General features: G+C 40.8%; 3 protein-coding genes across 3 annotated transcripts in view; all 3 read left to right on the plus strand.

Moving 5' to 3' along the window:
• Positions 1-28,000, plus strand: part of LOC111329714 (uncharacterized) — a 49,743-nt gene that overhangs the window by 4,630 nt on the left and 17,113 nt on the right. The gene's annotated exons all lie outside the window — the stretch shown is intronic.
• On the plus strand, positions 759-27,949 carry LOC148735427 (uncharacterized). Its single transcript, XM_088752637.1, has 13 exons — positions 759-909; positions 4,315-4,470; positions 6,198-6,324; positions 12,467-12,642; positions 13,222-13,412; positions 14,279-14,303; positions 14,813-15,190; positions 16,404-16,571; positions 17,002-17,275; positions 19,235-19,365; positions 20,609-20,852; positions 21,773-21,927; positions 27,814-27,949. Exons 1-13 carry the CDS (start codon positions 759-761, stop codon positions 27,879-27,881), a joined length of 2,244 nt encoding a protein of 747 aa, XP_088608763.1. The 3' UTR covers positions 27,882-27,949.
• LOC148735428 (uncharacterized) lies at positions 6,737-10,095 on the plus strand. Its single transcript, XM_088752638.1, has 2 exons — positions 6,737-8,236; positions 9,955-10,095. Exon 1 carries the CDS (start codon positions 7,020-7,022, stop codon positions 8,223-8,225), a length of 1,206 nt encoding a protein of 401 aa, XP_088608764.1. The 5' UTR covers positions 6,737-7,019; the 3' UTR covers positions 8,226-8,236; positions 9,955-10,095.

Below are 28,000 nucleotides of genomic sequence, written 5' to 3' on the forward strand. Positions count from 1 at the left end.
CAAGCCATTTTGCCTTTAAAAAACCTATGCGATTCTTGTTTAAATACGTGCTGACCTCAACACTGCTGACCTGATTACTGCACACCCTAGATTTCCCACTCCCCCTTCTCCCCATTTCAGCTTAAAAAAGCTTGATAGCCCTCCCTGGAGAACGTGAGGTGGGATCGTTGTTAAGGGGAATTTTCATTTTGAACAAAATAAAAACAGCCCCTAAGGCCGCCTTTATACTGCTTTGCAAATTTCTAACTGGTAAACTACTCTCACAAAGACTGAGTTAATCAACGACCTTCCATTATCACGTTCACAACGAATATTTTTAGACCACGAACAAAGAAGTTGTTACAAGATATCATCTTTACAGGCTACATCAATCACCAACGGCCCCTTATTTCTTCCTATCTTTAGTAAGTTATCCTCCTCATATTGCATTGACTTGAAGCCAAGCGGTTTTATGACTATCCTGTAAACAGATCTCTTCTCTTAACATAGATCCAAATTTGGGCAACGAGAGCTTGGCTCAGCACGGAAAACTTGATCGAATCAGCAGAGAAATGTGAGTTCCGTCTGACCCAGATCCAATATCCCTTGTTCACAGCTAACTCGGTCAAATGTGATGATTTGATAATACCACAGGATCAGTGGATCATCGTTTCCGGTACTGAAGCGTTTAGCGCTCTTTTAAGATCGTGTTTCCTAGTGATATAACTCTTAGAACCTTTAAAAAGCTGCACGATTAAGAACGTTCGAACTGCTTCGAAATGACGAGTTCACGGAGAAGTCCTAGTCACATCTATTTCTTCTTCATCGGCTTGGTGCTCTTGGCAGTCGGCGCTCAAGTTGTCAAAAGCGCTGATGATGGTCCTGATTCAACGGCAATGGATCTGATAGAACGCATAAATAGAAACACAGGTGAGTCTGACATTTGAATTTTTGCTTCACCGTCAAACTGACTCACCAACGAGTAACTAGCCATCGGATATTTTACCAAAATTACGGTACATTTTCAAACATATTACCATACTCTGTTATTGCTTTCCGTTTTCTTTTGGATTGCTGTCATAACGGCCCGTCGGCAGCTCACGTGCAAATTTATGTTGTCAGCACATTTGACCAGATTGTTTTTTTTCGGGGGAAATTAGGAAATTTAGCTTTAAACAATGACAGACATTTTGATGCCGGGATACAGCTATCCGCTTTTCAAAGGAGGCGAGGAATGTGGTCTTTTCTTTTAATCCTTTGACTAAATTTGTCCTACATTGCTTTAAATTGACTAAACCAAACAAGGAGCAAGCTTCTCGTACCCTGGGATATACGCAGTATTTTATACACTATGAAAAGCCAGGAATTCCGAAAAAATCCTATTTGAGATTATTATTTGATTGATGAACGGAATCATACAAATGTAAGGCACAGTTGTGGCTAAGATAAAGAAAATCCGACGACAAAAAGATTCAAAGATTACTTGAACAGAATTTATTTTTGTAAGCAAACCTTAGGTGTAAACAAGCAATGCGCAAATATTGCCGCTAGAAACGAAATGGGTAGACTGCCGCTGAAATTAACTATAGAGATATCGATTATAAAGTTCTGGATTCATCTACGCAACTTACCAGACACTGATATTGCAAAACAATGCTTATTCCTCTCCGAAGAATTGGCTGATAGAAACCTCTTAAGTTTGGCGCTGAGAATTGATAACTTATCGAAAAGATGTGATCCAAGTTCTATAAACTTGAACAATAACGATACAAATATAAGAACTACTCATTTAAAGTTAAAGAGGAAGATCTATGAGGAGCATCAATTAATGCTAATTAATGCAAACAGAAAATTAGAATTTTACTCCTCATTCAAAAAAGACACTAAGAAAATAGAATTTTTAGATCTAATAAACAATCCACAACACAAAATTGCCATTAATAAATTCCGTCTAGGCAATCTTAGATTACACATTGAAACGGGAAGATACACGACTCCAAAGACCCCAGTTAATCAAAGAATCTGTTCTTTCTGCCATTCAAATGAAATTGAAGATGAAAAACATGTGCTTTTTTGTTGTCCTTTGTATGATAGTTTTCGATTAGAACTTAACAACAAAATCGTTAGAAAGTATCCTTGCTTTGAAAAATTTGATCATAACTCTAAAGTGTTATTCCTTTTTAATAACGCTGATCCGTCTATATGTAGACTCATTTCTGCTTTTATATTCCAAATAATGAATATCAGACAAGAAGTTCTGTTAAAGACGAAATGATGTTAAATAATTATGTTACTTATTCTTACTTAGGTAATACCATGTACTACTTATGGAAGTACCTAATAAAGTTGTTGTTGTTGTTGTTGATTAATTTGACATTTAAGGACAACATTATGTCGAGACTGTGACTTGGCGGTGAGTGTAGTTCAAGCTTGGTCGAGAGTGAATGATCTCGGTTAATTAAATTCTACTTTCGCGAATGCTTCGTCGAGGTAACGCTGTCTAAGACGGGTTTCCGTTGCATTTCGATTCGATACACAAGAGAGGCGGGAAAGGACGTTGCTGACGCAGAGGACATGATGCCCAAAGAACCGACAGAGCGACGAATCAGTGTCAGTTCGAAAAGCGTAGAATAGGGCGCCCATTCAATAACTGTCAGCATCGTTTTGCTCGGCCCTTCAAGCCGCCATTTTTCTTCTGCAACACTCCTTTGCACATGCTCACATGTAAAAACGGCAAGAAAAGTACACTAAAATGATTTATGCATTTGGTTCGGCTCATACGGCGTCTGAATCAAAGCCGTTCTACAGCTGTTCTTCCCGGCTGAGTAAGGCGGGATTAATTGACCGAGCCGATCTAAATTAAATCAGCCGTTCCGAATTGATTTGGATGCCGTACTTCAAATGAACTTAATTTGTTGAATTCGATTCGGCCCGGCCGAAGTACGGCGTCTGAACCGGGTCTGAGAAAGGATGAAGAATTCTCATTTTAAGTATATATTTGTAGGATTTAATCGTAGAGGATATAATTGATCTGAAAACGCTGCATTTGGTTTTTAATTAATTACAAAGCCTATATAAGGGTAGAAGAGGGCTTTTCGGTTAAAAAGTGCACATGAAAGATCAGTCCTTCCTCTTCAAGCCCCCCTTCCTCCCCTCCCTTCCTCCCTTCCCTCCCCTCCCTCCCCTCCCTTCCCTCCCTCCCCTCCCTCCCCTCCCTCCCTTCGCTCCCCTCCCTCCCATTCCTCCCATTCCTTAGAAGGTTATTGGCTTTCTTTAATACTTTGGTGACCCTGTTGCTGTTCACTGAATCGGCAAACTATTCAATGACAAAATAGCAACAACTTAAACCTCGTAGGCATACATCCATTATACGTTGAAAGACCGTATTCTATCGTAAGTTTATTACCATTTTTGCCATCATAATGTTCTTCCTTTTGCTGTCAATCAAGGCTGTTAACGTAAGTGTGCTTCAGCAAAGGCTGAAGCGCCAACTGCTCGCATGATTCTCGCGTTCGTGATCATCGGAAGTTTTATTTTCACAGCGAGAGAAGCGCCTGGAAAAATAAAGCACAAAAAGTGACACTCGTGTTGCAGGCTGAAACCTCGATGACGACATCTGCTAATTCATATGTCATGCCAAAAACTAGAGTGGAATTGGGCTTGCGTACGATTAAACGTTGGCAAATGCCTATGTCCTTAAGCGAGGAAAGTCAGAAAAAACAATTATTTGCATATACAATTCGAGCTTAAAGGACATGGAATCTTAAGTAGTGTGGAAAACGTTTGGGCAAAATAAGGAGACGATGGAACCTTGAAATTCCGCCACCCCCTCTCCCCTCAGAAATAAAATGCTGAGAATATGGCCTGTCCTTTACCTTATTTTGGGCTGTACAAAAACAATACAAGCATTCAATGTTGCCTCTCCAATTTCGTACATAACAAAACCAAAGTACAGCGCGCGTTCTGATTGGTCAATTCAGTTTCCACCATTTGCCCATGGGTGTACGCTGCCGACGTGAGTAAGTGCAAAACTTAGTTTCCGCGAGCTTGTTTTTTCTTGTCATTGTAGGATTCCAGTGTTGAAGAAACTCGTTTGCTACAATGTATCAATGTTATGTTATAAAACAAATAGTAAACACCACAGTGTTTAAAATGGGTGCGATTAAGAGGTTTGCTAAGCGCTCAAGAAGCTAGAGTCGCTCTCGGCTATCGCCTTGCGCGACTCTTACGCTTCTTTCGTGCTTAGCAATCTCCTACGTGCATCCATAACTCATTAGTGTACGCTGTGGTGTTTACCACTTGTTACTTTTAAATCCCAATCTCTCAATCTCATAGATGGATCCGCTGAAGAGGTCGCCACTTTGGAAAATGATATTCGCATGCCGCCGCCAGAGTCAGACGCATCCAGCAGTGAATTTTCCTACGGCCTTCGCCATAAACACATGCTGTGGCCCGGAGGAGTTGTACCATATGAGTTGGCCGACAGCATTAGTAAGTATAGATCCATCATAGTTTGGAGAGCTGTACTGCAACATGATTGACACGCACGGCCCGGAGAGAGCATCCTGGTTTAAGTCACTAGTGCACAGGTTGCATCACAATAGGCAACCTTGCGTGCGAGTATTTATCTCGTATTCCTAAAACCTACCGGTATTCAAGAGGGTATGCCGATCCGATCAACAGAATATTAGGAAGAGATAACAACTTATCTCCGTATCTGGGTCTCAAGGGCTTGTGAAAGATACACGAAAATTTCATGCACGAAAATTTCATGCATGAAAACTTCCCAGCTAAGAGACACTCCCTTCGGGTTACACACAAGTCCCTGCTACTGGACCGTGACGCTTACATACACATGATAAGACTAGAATTGGCAACGAAAAAGTAAAGATCCTGTTAAGAGCTCGATGTCTTTTAACAGTTTAGGGACTGGACAAGAGGGCTTCAAAAATACTCTAAGTTGTTTTTGAAAGCATTGAGAAAATTTCACATGAAATTCTGGCTTTGGGGAAAAAAAGAACCAAGGCTACCCAAAGACTTCACCTTCGAAGGCTGTTTTAAAGCACTTCTCATCATCTCTTTTTTTTTCCGTCTATCTCGTATTTCAACATAATAATTTGGATATATCAACAAAGTTGAAATGGTAAATTGGCCACCGTAACGATTACAAAACCTGACGTTTCGAGCGTTAGGCCTTCGTCGGAGCGAATAGAGGAATTGTGGGTTGTGTGTGCTTTTAAAGGCAGAAAATGGAGCTACGTTAGTGGTGGGAACATGGTAACGAGAAAAACACGGATAAATTAGTGGAATGAAAAGCGTTCGTTGATATCTGTGGGATTTAGACTGCCGGTTTGAAAGATGAGCTTTTGTTCAAGAGTTTTACGGCTTTCCGTGCTACCTAAGTGTAAGGAAAGACCGCAGATTGCCATATGTTGCTTAGAATGATTAGGTAAATTAAAATGTCTAGCGACTGGTTTCGATGTGTCCTTGTCATTCTTTTCCACGTCGCGAAGGTGTTCTCGGAATCGGTCACCTAGTCTTCTGCCTGTTTCGCCGATGTATATCTTTTTGCAATAAGTGCGAGTTATCCAGTAGATTACATTGGCGGAGGTCCACGCGAAGTGATCGGTGATCTTAATGGATCGTTTAGGTTCTGATATTTTATCAGTGTTGTGAATGAAAGGACACGTTTTGCATTGCGCACGAGTGCATTTAAAAGTGCCTGGTTGGTCATCAGTCTGAAAAAAACTTCTGACCAAAAAATTGCCTATGTTTTTGTCGCGTTTGAATGATATCAGCGGAGGCTGCGAAAAGATAGTGCTTGTCTCTGGATCGTTTTGAAGTAATTTAAAGTTTTTAAGAATGATGGATTTGACTTAGTGGTTGTGAGGGTGGAACGTGGGAGTGAATGGAATGCGGCCGGAATCTTCCTGTTGTGACGTTTGTAGTGCTGAATGTCGATCAATAAGTTGGACGCGGTGGTAACCCGCCTGAACGACAGAAACAAGGTAACAATGTTTATCGAAAAACTGGCACATTGACTCTGATTTGTGGTGGAAATCAGAGTCATCACTACATAAACGGCGAAGTCTTAGAAACTGTGAAAAAGGAATGGAATTCTTAACGTGAGATGGATGCGAAGACGAATATAACAAGTAATTATGCGAGGATATTTGGTCTGTTATGAATGAAGGAATTCGTGATTCTTTTTCTTACAGAAAACCGCACCAAACACATTGAGGTATTATTTGAAGCGATGAAAATATGGGAACGCGTCACTTGTGTAAAATTCGTCAAAAGGACAACGGAGTGGCCCTATGCGATTATCTATTATGGTTCCAGTGGGTATGTAACAGGAAAATATCTTATAACGCCTTTAAGTTTCATTTGTATGCTTAGCTTTCAGGCGATACCTTTTGCATTTGATAGTCAAATACCCCATCACTTTTTATGTTACTTTATCTATTCATTCCTGTCTTCATTCATTCATTCATTCATTTCTCACTTTCATTCATTCATCCACTCCTCATTTTTCATCCATTCGGAATGAAGTAGTCTCGTACCCAGACCTTCCACGGCCAAGAGGTTGGTAGACTACGGGTTGTCCCTCCTTTTCGGTGGAGTCAATGAGTCGCGTGAGTTAAAAACAAATCAGTGAAAAGAAATTGAAGTCAGCGCACCGCGGGAAACTCTTGGAATGACGCCGGTGTGCGTATACGCCACAGTATTTTCATTAGTGAGGTGCGCGAAAAGTAGGTACTCCTGACTAAGAAGCTCCAAGAGTTGAATTCTATCAGTCATCACCGCAGAGATTCCACGAGATCACTACGCATGCGCATAACTAGTCATTCTGCTACGCTTACGCTCCGCCATTACATGTGCGACCGGTCAAGCGGATCGAAATCAAAGAATATCTTCACCATCCTACCTCCTTTACAGACAATATATAAACCTCTAGGTAAGGCGCTGCCTTACAAGGATAATTTGGTTGTTTTGCGAGGCAAAACTGTATTTAAAGCGTTTTATCGCTGTCTACCAATATGAATTCAGAGGGATCAACGCTGAGCGCGTTTGACATAATTGTAGAGGAAAATTGCCCCACGGCGCCGCCGGGGAAACAAGGGAGTGATGCTCCAACAGGCAAAACTCCCAATGCTGGTACAAGGAGAGAAAAACAACCATCCTTAAAGGTCTCTAAGGTCAAAAAGACTTCAAAGTCAGCAGAGACCATGATATCAAATACGACGATCAACGAGGAATCATCCAAAACGTCAAAAGGATTTGACGAACTCAGCCACAAAATTGACCAACTCTCGGCAGTTGTAGGTAATTTCGCTCCCGTTATTGCCGAACTAAAGGCGGCTTATGATGCCGGCTTAAATGAGGACTCGCCTGACGATAGCGAGGACGATAATGGAGTCGTGGGGGAACCCCCGGCAAAAATGAGTAGGTCAAGCTCAGACAATGATAAACCCGTGGCGGACAGTTTAGTTGATGTACTTGTTCAGGAAGTCACTGAAGATGAACAAACTGGCAAAGCATTAAACGAGAAAATTGCACAAGTTCTTGATAATATCTTTGCGTCAGGACTGAGCGAGCTCGTGTTGACGAAACGCAAAGAGGACATAAAACGGCCCGAAAATTGCAAACTGCTGTGGGTCACAAAGGTCAACACTGAAATATGGGATATTGCCCAGAAAACCACACGTAGTATGGATGCCAGAATCCAGAAAATGCAAGAAACCCTGATTAAGGGTCTAACTCCACTTGCCTACCTAACAGGGAAGGTAGGTGAGACAGTGAAAAACCAGGCTCCACTGCCAGCACCAGAAGAAATGTGGGAAAGCCTTACAAGGTCTGTGTTGCTGATTGCCGCTGCCAATCAGGACCTCAATATGTGTCGTCAGGATCTTTTCAAGGTTGATTTGGATACAAACTACAAAACTATATGCAGTAGCAAAGAACCTGTCGGTTCAGAATTGTTTGGCGACGATTTGACAGAGCGACTGAAAACTGTCAAAGAGAGCAAAAAGGCAGCTCAACAACTCACAAAACAAAAGCATGGAGAGTCTTCTTCTAAAAGCACAAGTAACTCCAGGAGGAATTTTTTATCGCATCGCAGGGGGCGTGCCAATCAAGGACGCTCCCACAGAAGGGGACAATACAGCTACCCCCACAACTACTATCAAAAAGAAGTCAAAAGCTATCAGTCAACAAAGGCGTCCCAACCACAGAAACAAAAATAGATGCGTCAAATGTGAGTATGACAGGGATTGAGGGAAATGGTGTGCCTCATTCCTCTGAAAATTTGACTGCAGCAGGGGACCCAGCCACCAAAGTGGCAGGTCGAATCCAAAATTTTTTCCAAAAATGGAGAGCGCTCACTCAGGACTCCTCCATATTATCTGCTATCTCTGGATACAAAATAGAATTTTTAGTACAACCTGTGCAGTTTTCTGTACCGGGGCCAATCAGATTTTCAGCTGAGGAAAGCTCGAATATTGCTTTACAACTTACTCATTTCCTTGACAAGGGAATCATAAAAGAAAGTCATCATGAACATGGACAGGTTATCTCAAATATATTTTTAAGGCCAAAGAAAGATGGCACATACTGTATGATTTTAAATCTCAAAGAATTAAACAAGTTTGTGGTTTTTCACCATTTTAAGATGGATTCAATTCACACCTGCACCCAATTAATGAGACCAGGGTGCTACATGGCCTCAATAGACCTACGAGATGCATACTTCTCTATACCAGTCCATAGGGAACACCAAAAATATTTAAAATTCTATTGGAACAACACATTATACCAATTTACCTGTTTGGCCCAGGGCCTTTCGTCTGCCCCACGCCTTTTTACAAAAATTATGAAACCAGTTTTTGCTGCACTCAGGAGAATGGGGCACATCTCGAGTGGATACCTTGATGATTCATTTCTAGTTGGATACACATTTGATGAATGCCAACGTAATGTAAATGACACCCTTACCCTGCTTGAAGATTTGGGTTTTTTGCCACATAAAGAAAAATCTGTGACATCACCTACCCAAACAATTCACCACCTGGGTTTCATACTTAACTCCAGGGACATGACTATATCCATTTCAGATGAGAAATATCAAAAACTCAAAGGGGTAGCTCATGGGGTATTGGAGCAAGCCATGCCCACCATAAGGGAGGTTGCACAGCTTATTGGCATGATGGTCTCCTCCCTGCCAGGAGTTGATTATGGTGAATTGTACTTCCGCCAGATAGAAATAGAAAAGGCTGCTGCCTTGAAGACTACTCATGGTGATTTTGACTCGCCCATGCAATTCTCCGGGAGAGCAAAATCTGATATTTTGCGGTGGATATCTAATGCCTTGATATCAAAAAGAAAAATTGATAGGGGGAAAATCTCACAAACCCTCTATACCGATGCATCTACCCAAGGTTGGGGTGCAAGCCTGGATGGCAATACTACTGGGGGAAGGTGGTCAGCCTCAGAATCCCACTATCACATAAACTACCTTGAACTCAAGGTGGTCTACCTTGGGCTTCAAGCTCTATGTAAAAATCTAAACCAGACTCATATCAAAGTGTTGACCGACAACATGACTGCTGTTGCTTATATCCGTAACATGGGGGGCTCCCATTCCCTGCCATGCAATCAAATGGCAAGGGAAATATGGGAGTGGTGTATCCCACGGGGGGTCTGGATTACAGTGAGTCACATCCCGGGGAAGGATAACATTGTAGCAGACAGGGCGTCCAGGATTTTTGATGACTCAACTGAATGGAAACTAGATTCAAATATTTTCAGAGAAGTCACAAGAATTCTGGGACAGCCAAACATTGACATGTTTGCCTCAAGACTGAATTGTCAGATTACCCCCTACATTTCATGGTTCTCAGACCCAAATGCACTTGCTGTTGATGCATTTACAATTGAGTGGAGTAATTATTTTGTATATGCTTTTCCTCCTTTTAGTGTCTTGCCACATACACTGCAGAAGATCGAGAAGGAAAAGTCACTTGCAATCTTAATTGCCCCAAATTGGCCATCCCAACCCTGGTACCCCAAGCTCCTGCGTCTGTTGATCAAGAGACCCATTCTACTGCCTCCACAGAAGACCAATGTCCACTTACCCTTCAAGAGGGACAAACCTCATCCTCATGGGGTGAAGCTCAAACTGATGGCCTGTCCTTTGTCAGGAGATCCCTTGCAAACAAAGGCTTTTCAGCAGCAGTACAGGCAACGATCTGTACCTCCTGGAGGTCAAATACACAGAAACAATACAACACATACTTGGCAAAATGGGAACTGTTTACAGGTAAACGGGGTGTGGATCCCCTTTCTCCACCTGTAGGCATAGTCTTAGACTTTTTACAGGAACTTTATGACAGCGGCCTAGGATACAGCTGCATCAATACTGCAAGGAGTGCATTGTCTACTTTCCTAATTCTGGAAAACAATGTTACTATTGGAGCACACCCTCTTGTTCAGCGTCTCATTAGAGGGGTTTTCCAGGCTCGACCTGCACTGCCCAGGTACACGTCCATGTGGGACACTTCAATTGTTCTTCGATATCTTCAAACACTTCATCCACTAACGGATCTTAGTTTGAAAAACCTCACATACAAATTGATCATGATGTGTGCACTCGTAACAGGTCAACGTTGTCAGACAATCCATTTAATGAGCCTTAAGAATATGCATATGGATGAGGACAAATCTTATTTATTTTACATTGACCAACTCATTAAACAGTCTGCACCAGGTAGGGAACAGCCCGTACTCACCATACCCAGATTCACCTCAGATGAGAAATTGTGTGTAGCCTCAACGCTTGAGGAATACCTGAATAGGACACAAGACCTACGGGATGGGGAAAATCAGTTGTTTATCAGTGTTATACGGCCATATAAGAAAGTGTCAAAAGAGACCATATACAGATGGATTAAAGAAGTTATGGCACTCTCAGGCGTAGACACTACAATGTTTACACCACATAGCACACGAGCAGCTTCTACCAGCAAAGTGTTCAACAAGGTCCCCTTACAAACAATAATGAAATCTGCTAGCTGGAGGAGTGACTGTGTGTTCAACAAGTTTTATAACAAACCAATAGCAAGGTCAAGCGAAAATAGTTTTGGACATGCTCTTCTGTCTGCAGTGTGAACACTTCTATATTTTTTACTGTCAGAACCCACTATGTTGTTGTCCTCTAATCCATATAGCGATTAGACTCACTCATTTTCAACTGGAGAGCTATCTTGTGAAATGTTAACATTTGTTCTGTTATGCAGTTACTTTGTTACAAGTCAGAGTTGGAACTCTAGTTATTTTTATGGGGGATGCATGTTTATCTCACCACCACCCCCACATTATGCAATCAGTTTTGGATGCTATGTTGGTGTTATACTCAGCTTAAATTCAGTGCTCGATTAAAGCAAACTTGATATTCTCCAGGGATGTATCCCTTGTAGAATTGTGGATAATCAGAGTGACCACATGACTTTAAAGTCTCGTGGAATCTCTGCAGTGATGACTGATAGAATTATAAAATTAAACGAGACTTACCTGGAAGTTGAAGTTTGATTGGGATTCTATCAGTCATCACAGAGTAGAGATTACACGCCCACCCTTCATGGTACCTGAATCCTCCCTGCACAGTGGAGTGCACCTTTGTCATTGTTGCATATAGATCCTCATGTGGCCACTCATAGTACCCTTTTAAAAATGACTAGTTATGCGCATGCGTAGTGATCTCGTGTAATCTCTGCTCTGTGATGACTCATAGAATCCCAATCAAACTTCAACTTCCAGATAAGTCTCGTTTAATTTTATAATTATGCGTTGTACTTACATCGAAAAAACATGATTGGCTATCGGCTAAAACTCTGTCAGCAAGCATGTCAACGCTTGTCAACGCTTGAGATGGCTGATGACCTGTAGTACGAGATAAGGAGGGGGCCTCATTCGTTGCCAACAAACAGAGGAAAGTTGACTGCCAAGTAGCTGCTAATGATGGGGAGGGGGGGGAAGGAGGATTAACAGTATTAATGAGCCTTAGGGTGGGATAAGGTAAATTGTATCGCGACACAGCCAAATCGGCAATTAATAAGGCCCAGTCCCAACCTGGCTGCTTTTTCCTTCAACTGGTTATTCACTCATTTGTTTGTGCTTGCTTTTGTTATATTGACCATCGCCTCAATTTTCTTGGTCTAGATTGCATTGAGGCCGGACGTGCTGGTGAAGGAACCAAGGTTACATAAGTAGTGGGCTTTGTGTCCAATGTAGACCGGCTCACTAACTATTAGTGATCGTGCATAGAATGTTGCCAAAAGAAAAATTTCGCACCAGAAAATCTACTGCAGTCAATGAGTTCATGCGTTTTTCTTTCGTTTGCTAAGTGTATCAGTTTCTCATATTTGATTGCATTATATCACAGGTATTTGTTCTTCTTCTTAGACAGATCTTTCTCAATCTCTTGTTGCAGATGTAATTCTCATATCGGAAGTTGGGGGTCTAAATCAATGCTCTCTCTTGGAGAAAATTGTCAGGTACTTTACATAGCATTGCACGAGCTGGGTCATCTCCTGGGACTTACACATGAACAGGACAGACCAGACAGAGACCAATATGTGGATATTCTGTGGCAAAACATCGCTCCAGGTAACACTATTTATCATATAAGTACTGAGATTTACTCAGTGCAAACTCACCGAATAAAAGTCGTTCCTCTTTGATGAGAAGAAATCCCATGGATGATACGCCTTTCTCATCGATATTGTGAAGTATTATCGTTGATGTCTCCGATTGTACGAAAGATATCTTGCCCAGTCGTTCGCTTCCAATACCAGATGTGCGTCGGTCAGGAAGAAAAAAAATCTCAGTATAAATTGTCGAAGACTCACCTGATCGTCTGTGGTTCTTGAAAACCTACCACCAACCATCAATAATTGACCACTTAAAGTACAGAATCTCGGTCGACAATACTACTTAGTTTGATTTTTGAAGGGAAATATGGATCAAAAATATAGCATACTGCTTAAAATGACAAAATACTCAAAATGTTGTTTTACTTTAAAAACTACACCAAATACCATACCACATTACTTACTTAACTACATTGCTTATAATACCACATTTCCAGATATTTCGGAATTTTTGAATAGTTTAAAAAAATGAGACAAACCTGAAGAATGTCCCTAAGGACGTTGTCTGACTCAATATCTTCCTTGTTTTTCGCAGCTGATTATAGGATTTTTAGGAAGGAAAGCTACCATTTGTATAGCACTTATGGCATCCCGTATGATTATCATTCCATCATGCATTACGGGAGATACCATTTCTCTAAAAATGGTCAGCCAACCATAAGGGCTCGTGATCCTGCCGTGAAGTGGTTTGGAAGCCGTTCCCTGAGCAAATTAGACATAAAGCAGGTTTGAGAGTTTTGATACACTGAAGCTTTGTAAAAGTTTCGTTTCCAAGTCACTGGTAGACTGAAAGGTCTTTAGTGAGACTTAAAAATAACTGTTAACTCTGCTTTAGTCCTCTGTGGATCAAGAACTTCCACATCACACAGTTCACTGCTGCCAACCAAATTTCGTACGCTTAACGAAAGAATTTGTGCTATTGTAGCCTACAATGACATATTTTATAGTGAACCAAAAGCGAAAAAGAAGCTAGAACCAATTTGAGAAAAGAATAGTCACCGTAAATGACCTCGTTTTCTCCAAAACCTCCGAATAGCCCATTTCCGAATTACCCTTGGCCTCATCTTCAAAACGAGGCCTGGTGCTCAACCATTCTTGTGAAAATGAATTTAATTTGCATGTGAATGAAAACTTATTATCATGTGAAAGGATGAGCACCAGGACTCGTTTTGTAAATGAGGCCAAAGGTAGTTCGGAAATGGGCTATTGAGAATGAAAGAAAAACACTTGAGATAGAGTTTTGACGAAAATCCTCGGAACAAATTCAGAAATCTTCGGGCGCCTTGAAGATCACCGCACTCTCGACTAAAAATCTTAACTTTGAGTCACAAAGAGTTGGTAGGTTTACCAAAGATGGCGGGTTGGAAGATTTAACTGAGATCCTACATATATCAATTATACAAGATAAACACTAAACAACCAGCCCTACCAACGTTTCGTAAAGAGTAGGGACAGTTTTTCATACGTTTCTATTATGTCTCTTTTTATAGTGCTCATTAACTTAATCACGCATTTTTCTCTTTACAGAACGACATTCCAGGTAAATTGAAACATTTTCTTACATTTGTGATTGTTTCTTTTCCTTTTTTTAGATGAACCTCATGTACTCATGCCCAGGTATGAAAATATGTTATCTTCCTTGTTATTGCACGATGAACACTTGAAAATTTAGCGCAGGGTTAGACTTTTACCGCCGTTCACTCGCAACGGGTAAAGCGAAGTAGAAAGGAGACCTCCCCCGTACGAAAAAGTTTTCGATCTTCAAATCTTGCGTTGATGTAAGAGAGTGCTGATTTGTTTCAACTTTACAATGATGCAAAAAGCCGCTAATCTCTACGCTTGATTCTGTTACTATTTTGGGATTCTTTTTCCAGTAAATGTTTATCAAATTTTAGGTCGGATCACTTAACTAGTTAATGGAGAATGTACGTAACGTGCTTTCGTAGCACACATTTAATTTCTCTCAGGTATGTATCGTCTTCTTAGCAGAAGAGCAACGGCATACGAGGTTCTGATCGTCCTTGCTAATGATGTCATCGGTAGATTGTGTTTTTAACATTGGAAGGGGAAAGGAACTTCAAAGATTTTCCTTTCGCTTTACCTTTCGTTTACTTCTGCCGTTTCAGATATTCCATTATTTCCTGAGCAATATTCCATTAGAAACACTTCTACCGTGCACTTAAATTGCATCACCATGGACCAGCCAGGTGACAGGGAGTGGAGAACAAAGTATCTTTGCTACAAGCCCGCCTTAAAGAGGCTTAGAATCACGTGGTCACGAGACGGCGTGATCGCTAACCAGGAGTGTGTAAACACCCGGATGCCTCATGTGCGTTCTTCAAAATTGTGGGAAAAAAGTTATCTTTGCTTACCTCGTAACAGTTCGCTGAGACTGAGTTGGTCAACGGATGGGCCTTTGAAAGGAAAAAGATGTCTGGAAGTTAGAAAAGGAGTAAATACTAAAGGGTATTTCCTGTGTGGAACGTCCAAGTATAAAAAAATAGGTGTGTATACTTTACTTGGCATGAACATTGGTCAACAAAGCATGTAAAAAAACTCCCATGCGCCCTTAGGTATTTCAACCTTAGCTAAATGCAAGACACTCTCACCAATTTTGTGAATCGATCCATATACTAACCTAAAGGATTTCTTTAAACGGCTATCACAGATAGATATTTTAGTGCAAACCTCCATGTTAATGAGAGACATAGTTTTGAAAAGCAGTTTTTATTAGTTTTTGATCCTTAGTTAAATTAATTGGTGACGGAAATCTGATCGAAGAGGAACACGAGCACTTGGGGGTAGCCTGCGAAGAACTTATGCTCAATCCAGGGGGAGGGAGATTGGCAATCCCTGTTGCTAGCGTAGTATCAAGATCCTATCGTATAACTGTAATTAAAATCAGATACAATGAACATATGAAGTTCATATATTTTCAACTACGGTATTAAATACTTATGATGCACGATCCTTCACAGTAGATAGCGCTATTTATGCAATAGCAAAGATCAGACCTGAAAAAAATCAGGCCTGTACGGGATTCGAACCACTGACCTCTGCGATACTAGTGCAGCGCTCTACCAATTGAGCTAACAAGCCAACTGGAAGCAGGCCGTTAAGTTGATTCGTAATAAACCCTTGATGATAAATCGGATACAATGAATATATGAAGTTCATATATTTTGAACTGCGGTATTAAAAACGTATGATGCACGATCCTTCGCAGTAGATAGCGATTTTTTTCAGGTCTGATCTTCGCTATTGCATAAATAGCGCTATCTAATGCGAAGGATCGTGCACCATACGTATTTAATACCGCAGTTCAAAATATATGAACTTCATATATTCATTGTATCTGATTTATCATCACGGGTTTATTACGAATCAACTTAACGGCCTGCTCCCAGTTGGCTTGTTAGCTCAATTGGTAGAGCGCTGCACTAGTATCGCAGAGGTCAGTGGTTCGAATCCCGTACAGGCCTGATTTTTTTCAGGTCTGATCTTTGCTATTGCATAAATAGCGCTATCTACTGCGAACGATCGTGCATCATACGTATGTAATTAAAATGTAGGACCTTACAACCACTTGACCGTGGAAGGTCTGGGCACGAGACCACCCGGTTGCTTAATGCTGCAGAAACCATATTAAGCTCCTACTGAATGGGACATTTGACTAGAAAGCAGGCCTTTAATTTTTCCCTTTTTCTGTCACTACAGATGGTGGCTGGTCAAGATGGTCGCCTTGGCGTTCATGTTCCCATAAATGTGGAGGTGGACACAGCAGTCGAACGCGATCATGTAAATCGCCTTTGCCGAAATATGGTGGCGCTCAGTGTCAAGGGAACTATTACGAAACTAGATCATGCAACACACAGCGCTGTCCCGGTAAATTTCTGTGGAAGATTGTGTAATAATAAGAAAGTAGCAGATGCAAAAACCAGTCTTTCGTTAAAACTGATTTACTATCGCTGAACCAAAACCAAAGTAACCACAATGAACTATTCGCACACCCTTACGATGCTTCTTTCCATTCATGGGTAGAATGATACAGGAAACAGTTGTAAAAACAAAACAAAAAGCTGGTGAGACGCGAGGGTTACCTTGTGACGGACTGACATGCTGTTCAAGAGGGAGCACCAGTTTTCTTTAATACTTTATTCTGCTGAAGCCAGGATAAGTAACAGTGGGATGAGTCGTCTGGGGCTTCTGTGCAAACTTAAACTCATCAGTACACCCACCCCCCTCCCCGAAGCTCTTCCCGCTCTACCCGAGACTATTTTCTCATTTTTATTAGAGCTCTTTTCTTCTTCTCCAGAGTTTCCATCGTGGCCTGTTGATTTCAAGTTCCTGTTCATAAGTTTTGCTCCCAGACGACATAGGTGTATCGCGATATACGAGAGATCCCAATACAGATCATGGGCCCGCGCACGACTCTGTTGGCCGAGTAACAAGCGCAATGTCGACATCCAATGGTCTGATAGGGGAGTAATAAGGGGCATGAGGTGCACAAAGATCACACAAGAAAACGGACGGATCCAACGAAATGGCTGGGACAACAACTTCTTGTGTGTGCGAAACGTTCCTTACACGTAAGTGAATAATTTGGTTTTATCAACCAAGTTCATGATGAAAATTAGCATAGAGTCTTCCAAAAGTTGACGTGTGAGCCGAAGGTAGTCCTTTGCCAGAGTGAATACAGGAGTTGTGAAAAACAGGAATACGACTATGAAACCGACACCGAAAACGGTCGTGATGTAGAAAGGAATGACAAAGACGCAGCCAACAGCCGAAAGACACTTCTATACGACAGTCTGCGGCCTTTCCCCACGTCTAGGCAATTCGGAAAGCCGCAAAACTCTACAACAAAATAATATGGATATATCAACAAAGTTGAAATGGTAAATTGGTCACCGTAACGAAAACAAAAGCTGACGTTTCGAGCGTTAGCCCTTCGTCGGAGCGAATAGAGGAATTGTGGATTGTGTGTGCTTTTAAAGACAGAAAATGGAGCTACGTTACTGCTGAGAACATGGCAACGAGAAAAACACGAATAAATTAGTGGAATGAAAAGCGTTCCTTGATCCCTGTGGGATTTAGACTGCCGGCTTGAAAGATGAGCTTTTTTTCAAGAGTTTTACGGCTTTCCGTGCTACCTAAGTGTAAGGAAAGGCCACAGATTGCCATTTGTTGCTTAGAATGATTAGGTAAATTAAAATGTCTAGCGACTGGTTTCGATGTGTCCTTGTCATTCCTTAAGTGCAAGTTATGCAATAGATTACATTGGCGGAGGGTGCACGTGAAGTGATCGGTGATCTTAATGGATCGTTTAGGTTCCGATATTTTATCAGTGTTGTGAATGAAAGGACACGTTTTGCATCGTGCACGAGCGCATTTAAAAGTGCCTGGTTGGTCATTAGTCTGAAGAGAACTTCTGACCAAAAAATTACAAAAAAAAACATAAGCAATTTCCTTACACTTAGGTAGCACGGAAAGCCGTAAAACTCTTGAAAAAAAGCTCATCTTTCAAACCGGCAGTCTAAATCCCACAGGGATCAACGAACGCTTTTCATTCCACTAATTTATTCGTGTTTTTCTCGTTGCCATGTTCCCACCAATAACGTAGCTCCATTTTCTGCCTTTAAAAGCACACACAACCCACAATTCCTCTATTCGCTCCGACGAAGGGCTAACGCTCGAAGCGTCAGCTTTTGTAATCCTTACGGTGGCCAATTTACCATTTCAACTTTGTTGATATATCCAAATTATTTCGTTACCCCCACCGACGCAGCCCCAAACAGTTTCTTTAGAAACTAACAGCCTTTCTACAACAAAAGCTCATCTTTGACATTGGCACTCTTATCAGCCGCGGTATCAGCGAACGCTCTTCATTCACCTACTTTGTTCTCGTTTTTCTCGTTACCATGTTGCCACTAACAGCGCAGCTCCATTTTCTGCTGATATAATACACACAAACCGCAATTCCTTTCATACTTGCTCTAACGGAAGGCTAACGCTCTAAACACGTTAGCTTTAAAAAACTCTTTACGATGGCCAATTTACAATATCAACTTAGTTGATCTATCCAACTGATCTTGTTATATCCCCCACTGACACACAGTACCACAGTTTCTTTAGAAACTAACCCCTTCTCACCGGTTCGGAGGATATTCCATGACCGCGCGAAGATACCAAATTTCTCTTCATGTGTTGAAAAATACTTTGAATATTCTTCAACACGAGAAGAGAAATTTTGTATCTCCAAGCGGCCATGTAGTATCCTTTTTATTATATAAACACCGGTGAAAAACCAAACCATTTCGCTTTCGCAACGAAAGGCGCGTTTTTTTACATAACCATAGTAACTGTGTAATTTTCACGTATGAAGATAACATGTTATTTTTACGCGTGAAGATATCACGTTTTCGCGTGAAAGCTCATAGTAATTCATTGGGGTTTATAGAATAATATCTAGAATACGTCAATCTTTTCATGTTATTCCTCGATAGTCTCTCCAACGAAAGTCTCTTCTTTTTTAATTTTTTTTTCAGTTTTACTTGGTCGACAAATGGACCTATCAGAGGTTTGCGATGTCTCCGATGGCAAAATAACTACCCCTATCGTCGAAGAATGTGGCAGAATAACTACTTGTGCGCCCACGAGTATCCCAGGCCCACCAGGGGTTAGTAACGTTTGATCCTTTCGCTTCCAGGAGTGACCAATGTGGAATTTGTTCTTTTATGACGAATTCATTTGAGGCAGAAAGGTGAAGAGAGTGAAGGAAAACATCAACTGCAGGATTTTTTTTTTAAGTGGATAACAAATCCTCAGTGCTACTATCGTCAGAGGAAATACATAGTGGATAGTACGGAAAAGTAATATTGAGACCCCAGGGGTGATGGTGTTTAGAGCTATTTTGTTGTGGCTTAAGAGCTCAAAACTATTTTGCACTGAAACATTTATGAATTAGCGAACTAAGTCACTCATTTGCTATTTAGATGAATGAATGACTCAACTGTAAACTGAGTGACTGACTTACTGACCTAATGACCAACTGTCTGACTAAAATAACCATAACGACAGTTTCTTTAGGAACTAGCATTATTTATTGACTGACGGACTGATTAACTGACTCACTTACGGACTCAGTACCTGATAGGCAGCCTGACAGACAGTTGGCTGACAGACTGACAGTCTCACCGACTGGTGACCGATCAACAAACCTAATATCTGACTGAGAACTGACAGACGTAGTGACTGACTTGCCTATCGGCTGACTGACTGACTGATTGACTGACTGAGTAACAGAATGACTTGGGGACTGACTGAGTGACCTGACCAGCTGACTTAATGGCCCACTGTCTAACGAACTCATCGAGTGACTGACTAACTGACCTGACGACCAACTGTTCAACTAAAAATAGCCATCGACTAACCATAGTTTCTCAAGGAATTCTTTTATTCATTGACCAACGGATTAAGTAACCGTCTGACTGATTAACGGACTCGGTACCTGAGAGGCAGGCTGGTTGGCTCGACAGTTGGCTGACAGACCGACCGACTTATTGACTGGCCCATTTAAGTGACCAACAAACAAACCGAATACTGAGAGCTGACAGACGTAATGACTGACCCTGCCTACTGACTGACTGACTTCCTTCTGAATGACTTACTTACTGACTTAGAGACTGACTAATTGACCAACTCAGGGACTCACGACCAGCTGACTCGAAGGCCGACTGTCTAACTAACGCATCATATGACTGAATGACTGACTGACTAACGGACGGACGGAGTAACTGTTTTAAAGTTTAAGTGGCTGGTTGGCTGACTGACTAAGTGACTGACTGATTGGCCTGACCCCCTGACTTATGTTATCTCTGGATTAAATTTTTAAGTTCTCTCTTTGGTTTTAAACCTTTCAGCCCCCACTTCAGGCTGCCATTCGCACTGGCATTCATTCACCGTGAATGGAGTACGACATTGCTACTTTCCAGTCTTGTATAAACGCCTTAATTGGACAGAGGCATATGAACGCTGCAGAAAACTTCAGTCAAACCTTGTCAGCATCCACAGCAGAAATGAACAGAATTTTATAGAGACGCTATCTGGTAGTTCTAGGTTCTGGATCGGTTTAGAATCTAGCCTAAAATGGGGATGGTCAGATAGGTAAGCTATGAAAATCTAATGCAGTTCATGATTACATTGGTATTAGTTTACGTCGAAATATGAAATACGTCTGCACATTTGCGGACTTTGTAATGACTACCCACACAAATGAGTGTGCGTGCTTGTAAATCGTGAGAAATTTACGCGCGCAAAGGAGTGGGACCCACAGTATTTTCATAATAACACCATGGAGGCAAAATGGCAGCATTTTAAATTTCCCATTTCTCGTTTTCATTTCGCGATAAGCCCGAACCAAAACAGATAAGGTTGCCGTTTTCAGGAAATTCTCTGTCGAACCTCCTCTGTCACATATCTCGCTCAGTAACTCACGGTGTTTTAGAAGCGTATAACTATTTGTTAATTTGGTTTTATCAACTAAGTTGATAATGTAAATGAGCTACTGGAACATGAGATTTTAAAAGCTGACGTTTGGAGTGTTAGCCCTTCGTCAAAGCGAATAAAAGAATTGTGGGTTGTTTGTTTGTATACAAACAGAAAATGGAGCTACGCTATTGGTGTGAACATTGTAACGAGAAAAACAAAAATAAATTAGTAGAATGAAAAGCGTTCGTTGATACCTGTGGCATTAAGAGTGCCCATTTGAAAGATGAACTTTTATTCAAGAGTTTTGCGGCTTTCCGAGCTACCTAAAAGTAAGGAAAGGCTGATGTATATATTTTTGCAATAAGAGCAAGTTATGCAATAGATGACATTGGCGTAGGTGCACGTGATGTAATTAGTAGTCTTAACGGATCGTTTAGGTCCCGATACTTCCTCAACGTTGTATATGAAAAGACAAGTTTTGCATCGTGCGCGAGCGCATTTGAAAGCTCGTTTCTATAGGAACAACTTACTTTTCTCCGAGGCAGTAAGCCTTCTTTCGTGTGTATCCATGGTAACTTAACGTTTCTCTTTACCAGGAGTCGAGTTTCATACCTTAATTGGTCTCCCGGCGAACCAAACAATGGCGGCTATGGTAGACCTGAGAAATGTGCAATGTTCAATGGAAGAAGCAAAAAATGGAATGACTTTCCTTGTGATACGAAATTCGGTTACATTTGCAAGGCGAAAGCAGGTTCGTATTAAATAAAAAATATCCTTATCGACTGTATGTAAAAATGTAATTAAATTTTAGATATTGCGATCATCACTTGAGCGAGGCGCGGTAAACGTTTGGAGAGGTAAAATCACAGTGTTGTCACGGGCAACCCTCTGCGTTTCCAAAAGGAACAGAATCTTAAGCACTGTGCGTCACCAACGGTCAAACGTGAAAGCCCTCCAAAAGAGGTCAAACGACACGCTGCCACTGGAAATAGCTAATTACCCGTGACAACAATATGATTAAGGCGATTAACTTTAAGGCGTGCTTGCAAAACTTCCGGCGCGCGTCAGACAACTGGAAATCGTAATAATATTCATTCATTAATCCATCGATCTATTCATTCAGCTTTTTGTTCATTCATTCTTTGATTCCGATCATTGAACGGCTCACTCACTTATTAATTGAAAGAACCTACCTGGTTCGTACTTTGTTGACCTTCCTTACGTACAATTCCTTTGTTTTTTCCATATTAATCCATTCCTTGACGAAACAAATACCTGCAATATTTCAATGTTAGCCTCTTTACTAGTAGCGTATTGTATTTTGTTTAATAACAAATACAATACACTATCAAGAAAGAAGCTGGTACAAGGGAGTAAAAAGCATGGGGCTTAGAACTATTTCTACAGCTCATCCCACTCTGATGGATTGTGAATTTCACTCAGTTGTTCGAGATGATGTCACACAAATTGAACGTCTCATAAAATGTATTCTATTCTTTTATAAGTTTTGTTTTTGGTGTCTTTCTTTTTTGCGGGAGGGAATTGAGGGCGGTGATAAGTGGCAAGAAAATTTATTGAACGGGGAACAAATAAAGAAACGTTGTGGGAACATGGGAACATAGGACAATTTTGGAAGGGAACAAAGGAACAAGAACCCCCCCCCCCTCCCCTGGGAGACCCTCACTTATGGTTTAAAGCTTGCCTCAAAGCTCTCAACCACTGGCATTTTGAATAAAAAAGTCAGCGATAACTAACTACTTTTAAATAAAACATCACGCAGCATTTGTTTCTCAGAATTTCAGCGATATATGAAGAAGCATTTCGCGGATAGGTCATTTTTTGTAAAGAAAGTAATCGTCGTAGCTAGTTACATTAACAGTCTTAGGGCCTGATTACATGAGCCGAGCTGGCCCGGTTAGCCGGGCTGATTTCTTTTGTTTTCACGCTTTGGCGAACACCAAAACAAAAGAAATCAGCCCGGCTAACAGGGCCAGCCCGGCTCATGTAATCAGGCCCTTACTCCCAAAGTTCCTTGGCTTCCTACGTCACGCAATCATTCCTCCTCACCATCGTTGGTGGGGAGGAATGATTGCGTGACGTGACCTGCCAAACAAATGTCTGCGTATGGAGGCTACGCTTAACCTTCTCAAAATCCTTCTTTTTAATTTGGATATATCAACAAAGTTGAAATGGTAAATTGGCCACCATAACGATTACAAAAGCAGACGTTTCGAGCGTCAGCCCTTCGTCGGAGCGAATAGAGGAATTGTGGGTTGTGTGTGCTTTTAAAGGCAGAAAATGGAGCTACGTTACGGTGGCCAATGTACCATTTCAACTTTGTTGATATATCCTAATTATTTCGTTACTCCCACCGACGCAGCCCCAAACAGTTTCTTTCGAAACTATCAGCCTTTATTCCTTCTTTTTAAGATACTATACTGATCTTGTTTTAATTATGGACAAAACAAAAACTTGTCTGTGTGAAGGGACGCTGATGTCGGTTATAAGAACGCGATCACATAATAACTTAATTAAAAGTTTGACAAATGCCATGGTTACTGAATATAGTTAAGAGAAAACTTTTCTTGAGGCAAATAACAAAGAAACTAATGAGGGTCTCCCAGGGGTTTTGGAACAACTCAAGGGTTGGAACAACTCAAGGGAACACTGGCAAAATATTGAAGGGAACAAGGGAACATAGCCTATTTTTTAGGGAACAGGGGAACAAAACTGTACAAATTAGAGGAGAAAATATTGTGATATAAGAAATAAAGACCGCAAGGAAAAGGACAAATTTGGACGAGTTTATGTATTATGATGATTGACCAAGAGAATTAAGGTTAGTCACTCCCCCGACGCAAAAGCGGTAAAATTCTTAAGCGCAAAAGAACTGAGTATTTTTAGAAATGCTACACTACAGCTCTGATTTCCTGTTTTTTCTTCGTTTTCTCAAATCGCTTTTACCTGTTTACACATTCATTCCGTAAGTATCATAACATTATTCTATAACGAAGCTTTTATTGAAAATAAAGGACGGTTGAAATGTATTCAGTCGTCGGACATCAAGATATTTCGGGCTTGATTCATAGTCATTTTAAGCTCGAGCCGATAAGCGAAGGTAAAAAATTAAAGGACTGGGAAGGCTCTGTGCCCAAAAACATAATCTGTACTTCTATGATAATCCTTTTTAAGGGGGTTGAGAAAATGAAACTGCTAAAACAAAGGACCACAAAAACGTCTGACATATTCACGCGCGCGTGCGAGCGGGCTAAAATCATAAGTTTATGAACTTTTCGTCCCGCCGAAATCTTCATGTTAGTCCTCCACTATATACACGACAGGGGCTTGTATTTTCAGCCGAAACTGATCGATGTTGATTCCAGAGTGATGTTGTTTTGAGTTCAAAGTAAACTATTGTGAGTGTTGATGAATTGTCGTTTTCGCCGATCCTACGTTTCCTGGAAAATACTTATATTTCCTTGGTAATCAATGATCTTTACTGTCATTTCCAAAGTAAGCGTTATTCTCAGTTTGCCATAAAGAGATGACCGAATTGGTCACCCCTTGCGTGCAACAATGGCCATTTACTTCTATGTTCGTCAGAATATTGCCCAGTTTCTGGTGAAACAGACGCATTAACAACTCTAATTTCTTAACTATTCGAAGAAAAAAATGCGTTCGTTGAATCCTTATTCATAGTCTTCACAACAGTGTAGGTTCGTGTCTCCTATTAAGCTTCGAAATTTCTGCCCGAAAACTTTGCAGACATCAATGTATAATCAACGTTCATATTACCTGATAATTAATTCTTTTGCAAATCACAAGTTTAAAAAAAAAAAAAGCAAAAGAGTATGAACTACATGTCAGCGGACCATCTACGCGGATAAGAGGTCCATATCGCTTATAAAAAACTTGAAGTCGCTTGGGTGCTTTTCGGTACGATTGCTTCAGGAGAGTTCAAAGCTGTGATGTATCTGACATCACTTAGCAGATGGTTTTGTCCATTGTTATCACAGATCTGCTGGTTAATGTGGTTGATATCGTAAACGGGGTGTCGCATGTTAATCAATCAAAATATAAATGGTTTGAAATCTTTGCTGTTGTGCAGTTACTCTAATTATGCATTGAACAAAATCTTGTTTGTGATTGGTCTGGGGAGAAGTAGGAATAGGTAGACATTTTTTTCACTCTGCTCTCTTTAATTTGAATGCTAAAACAGTCTGGAAAAGTAAACAAAAACTTTGTTCACTTTTTAGCAATTGGAATGGAGTTGTTTGAACAGCGAAAACATGCGAACATTTTCCAATCTTTTGAGACGGAAGTGTTTGATGGAATGGGGATCCGGAAAGTGCAAAGCAACATTTTATGATATGTTTTAGAATGCAATTTTAAAAAAGTCCACCTGATCATTTGTAAAGCCAGTTGTGATGTGTTAAAAAGATTTTAAACCTGGAGTCTTTAATATACTGTGGTAACTTGTGCACATTATCACGTAAATTTACTCGTGTTCAAGTTATTCCAATTTGTAAAGCTGTGACTTTCGTCCTGACTCCTACCGATTTGACATATATGATAGTTTCGTAACCACAAGGATGAAAGTTGGATCCTGTATGGGGTGATGTGCAGAAATTCTTTCCTCGAGTCTCTCTTTTTTTTTTTGGATTAACGTCTTGGTTGTTTTTTTTTGGATGCAATTAACTTAGTGTCTTGGTTTGTTTTGGATGGGAGTAATTGTGTGTCTTGGTGTGCCGAGGAATGGAATTAATTTGGTGTCTTGGCTTGTTTTGGATGGAAATAATTGTCTTGGTGTGCCAAGGAAAAATTTTCTTAATAGATTTTTTAACCTGGATTTTTTAACATACTGTTACTTGACTGTGCACAGTACCTTCTGAATTTGGTTGTGCACAAGTCATTTCCTATTTGAAAAGCTGTGACTAATGTCTTCGCTCTTACAAATTAGACTTATATGAAGGTTTCTCAACCATAAGGATGAAAGTTAATAATAATGATATTTCAACAGGAAGCTCTCTCACCCATAATAATAATAAATGTTTATTGACAATCAAGAAAAAGTGAAAAGGAGATAAGAGGGTTATCCCTTTCTAGTTTATCTCCTGATAATAAAATAGATTGCGGACAGTAAGTCCGCAATAAAACGACGAGCGGCAAAGCAATCGCTAAAAAAGTAGCTATAAAAGTCGCCATGATTCAGAAAGTCGCTAAAATAGTGGATGGCACATCAGGGCCGCCGTAGTTATCGTTATCCGCTTATCGCCTTCTATGTCGTCATTGTGACTGGCCGGTGATGTCATCGTTATCAGGTTCGTCATCTTTATCGTCATCGTGACTGGTGTTGTCATCATTAAAAGTCGTTCTTAAGTCTACTCTTTTCTTTGAATCCATCCTTTTGAGTTCTACATACTTCAATCTTTAGTTTCAGGACGTAGGCTTTTTTAGAGACAGAGATAGAGACAGAGAGAGCGAGAGACATGTGGTGAAGCCATACCGACAGAGAAACACTTCATACGAGAATTTCAAAACTGTGCCCTTTGCCCTACGTTTTTGTTACAATCAGCTGCAAACGAAAGCTGATAAATCCAGTTAGGGAGATAGTGTTTGAAGAGTTTGAGGGGAAAAAAAAAGGAATCGAAACAAGTGGAAACTACATTAGGCGTAGGCGCGCAGAACAGGTAAAATCGTAAAATTATGAGGACGTGTGCGCGTGAAAATCCAATCAGAAAACTCACTCGACGTCCCAGTAAGTGGCCATAGCTCTTATCATGGGTTCACAGTTACTGTGTCTTGAACGTGTCTTGATTACGATCTGCTTAAATCGCTTAGAATCTTAGGAACGCTTCGGCGCGTGCTGAGTTAAAATATGAAAATTGGAATAATGGAGTCTACCCTCAAGGGACGGTGGATTCGTCTCATATGGTTAACAATTTTTAGTATCATTCTGTTTACCTGAGTTGATTTTGAAATTAAACCGGGTAGAGTGGCTATATGAAGGCTATGAAATGTATCGCTTTCCTGCTGTAGTTTGCGATCTGATCTTAAATTAGCAGATAAATAAAATGGAAAGTAGAACAACAATGCGCACCAATGAGCAAAAAGTAGGTACTCGTCAGGTTCCGGGGAACCTGACAAGCCATTTTGCCTTTAAAAAACCTATACGATTCTTGTTTAAATACGTGTTGACATCAACACTGCTGACCTGATTAATTACTGCAGACCCTATATTTCCCACTCCCCCTTCTCCCCATTTCAGCTTAAAAAAGCTTGATAGCCCTCCCTGGAGAACGTGAGGTGGGATCGTTGTTAAGGGGAATTTTCATTTTGAACAAAATAAAAACAGCCCCTAAGGCCGCCTTTATACTGCTTTGCAAATTTCTAACTGGTAAACTACTCTCACAAAGACTGAGTTAATCAACGACCTTCCATTATCACGTTCACAACGAATATTTTTAGAACACGAACAAAGAAGTTGTTACAAGATATCATCTTTACAGGCTACATCAATCACCAACGGCCCCTTATTTCTTCCTATCTTTAGTAAGTTATCCTCCTCATATTGCATTGACTTGAAGCCAAGCGGTTTTATGACTATCCTGTAAACAGATCTCTTCTCTTAACATAGATCCAAATTTGGGCAACGAGAGCTTGGCTCAGCACGGAAAACTTGATCGAATCAGCAGAGAAATGTGAGTTCCGTCTGACCCAGATCCAATATCCCTTGTTCACAGCTAACTCGGTCAAATGTGATGATTTGATAATACCACAGGATCAGTGGATCATCGTTTCCGGTGCTGAAGCGTTTAGCGCTC

Source organism: Stylophora pistillata, chromosome 3 (assembly GCF_964205215.1).
Source record: "Stylophora pistillata chromosome 3, jaStyPist1.2, whole genome shotgun sequence".
Taxonomy (NCBI): domain Eukaryota; kingdom Metazoa; phylum Cnidaria; class Anthozoa; order Scleractinia; family Pocilloporidae; genus Stylophora; species Stylophora pistillata.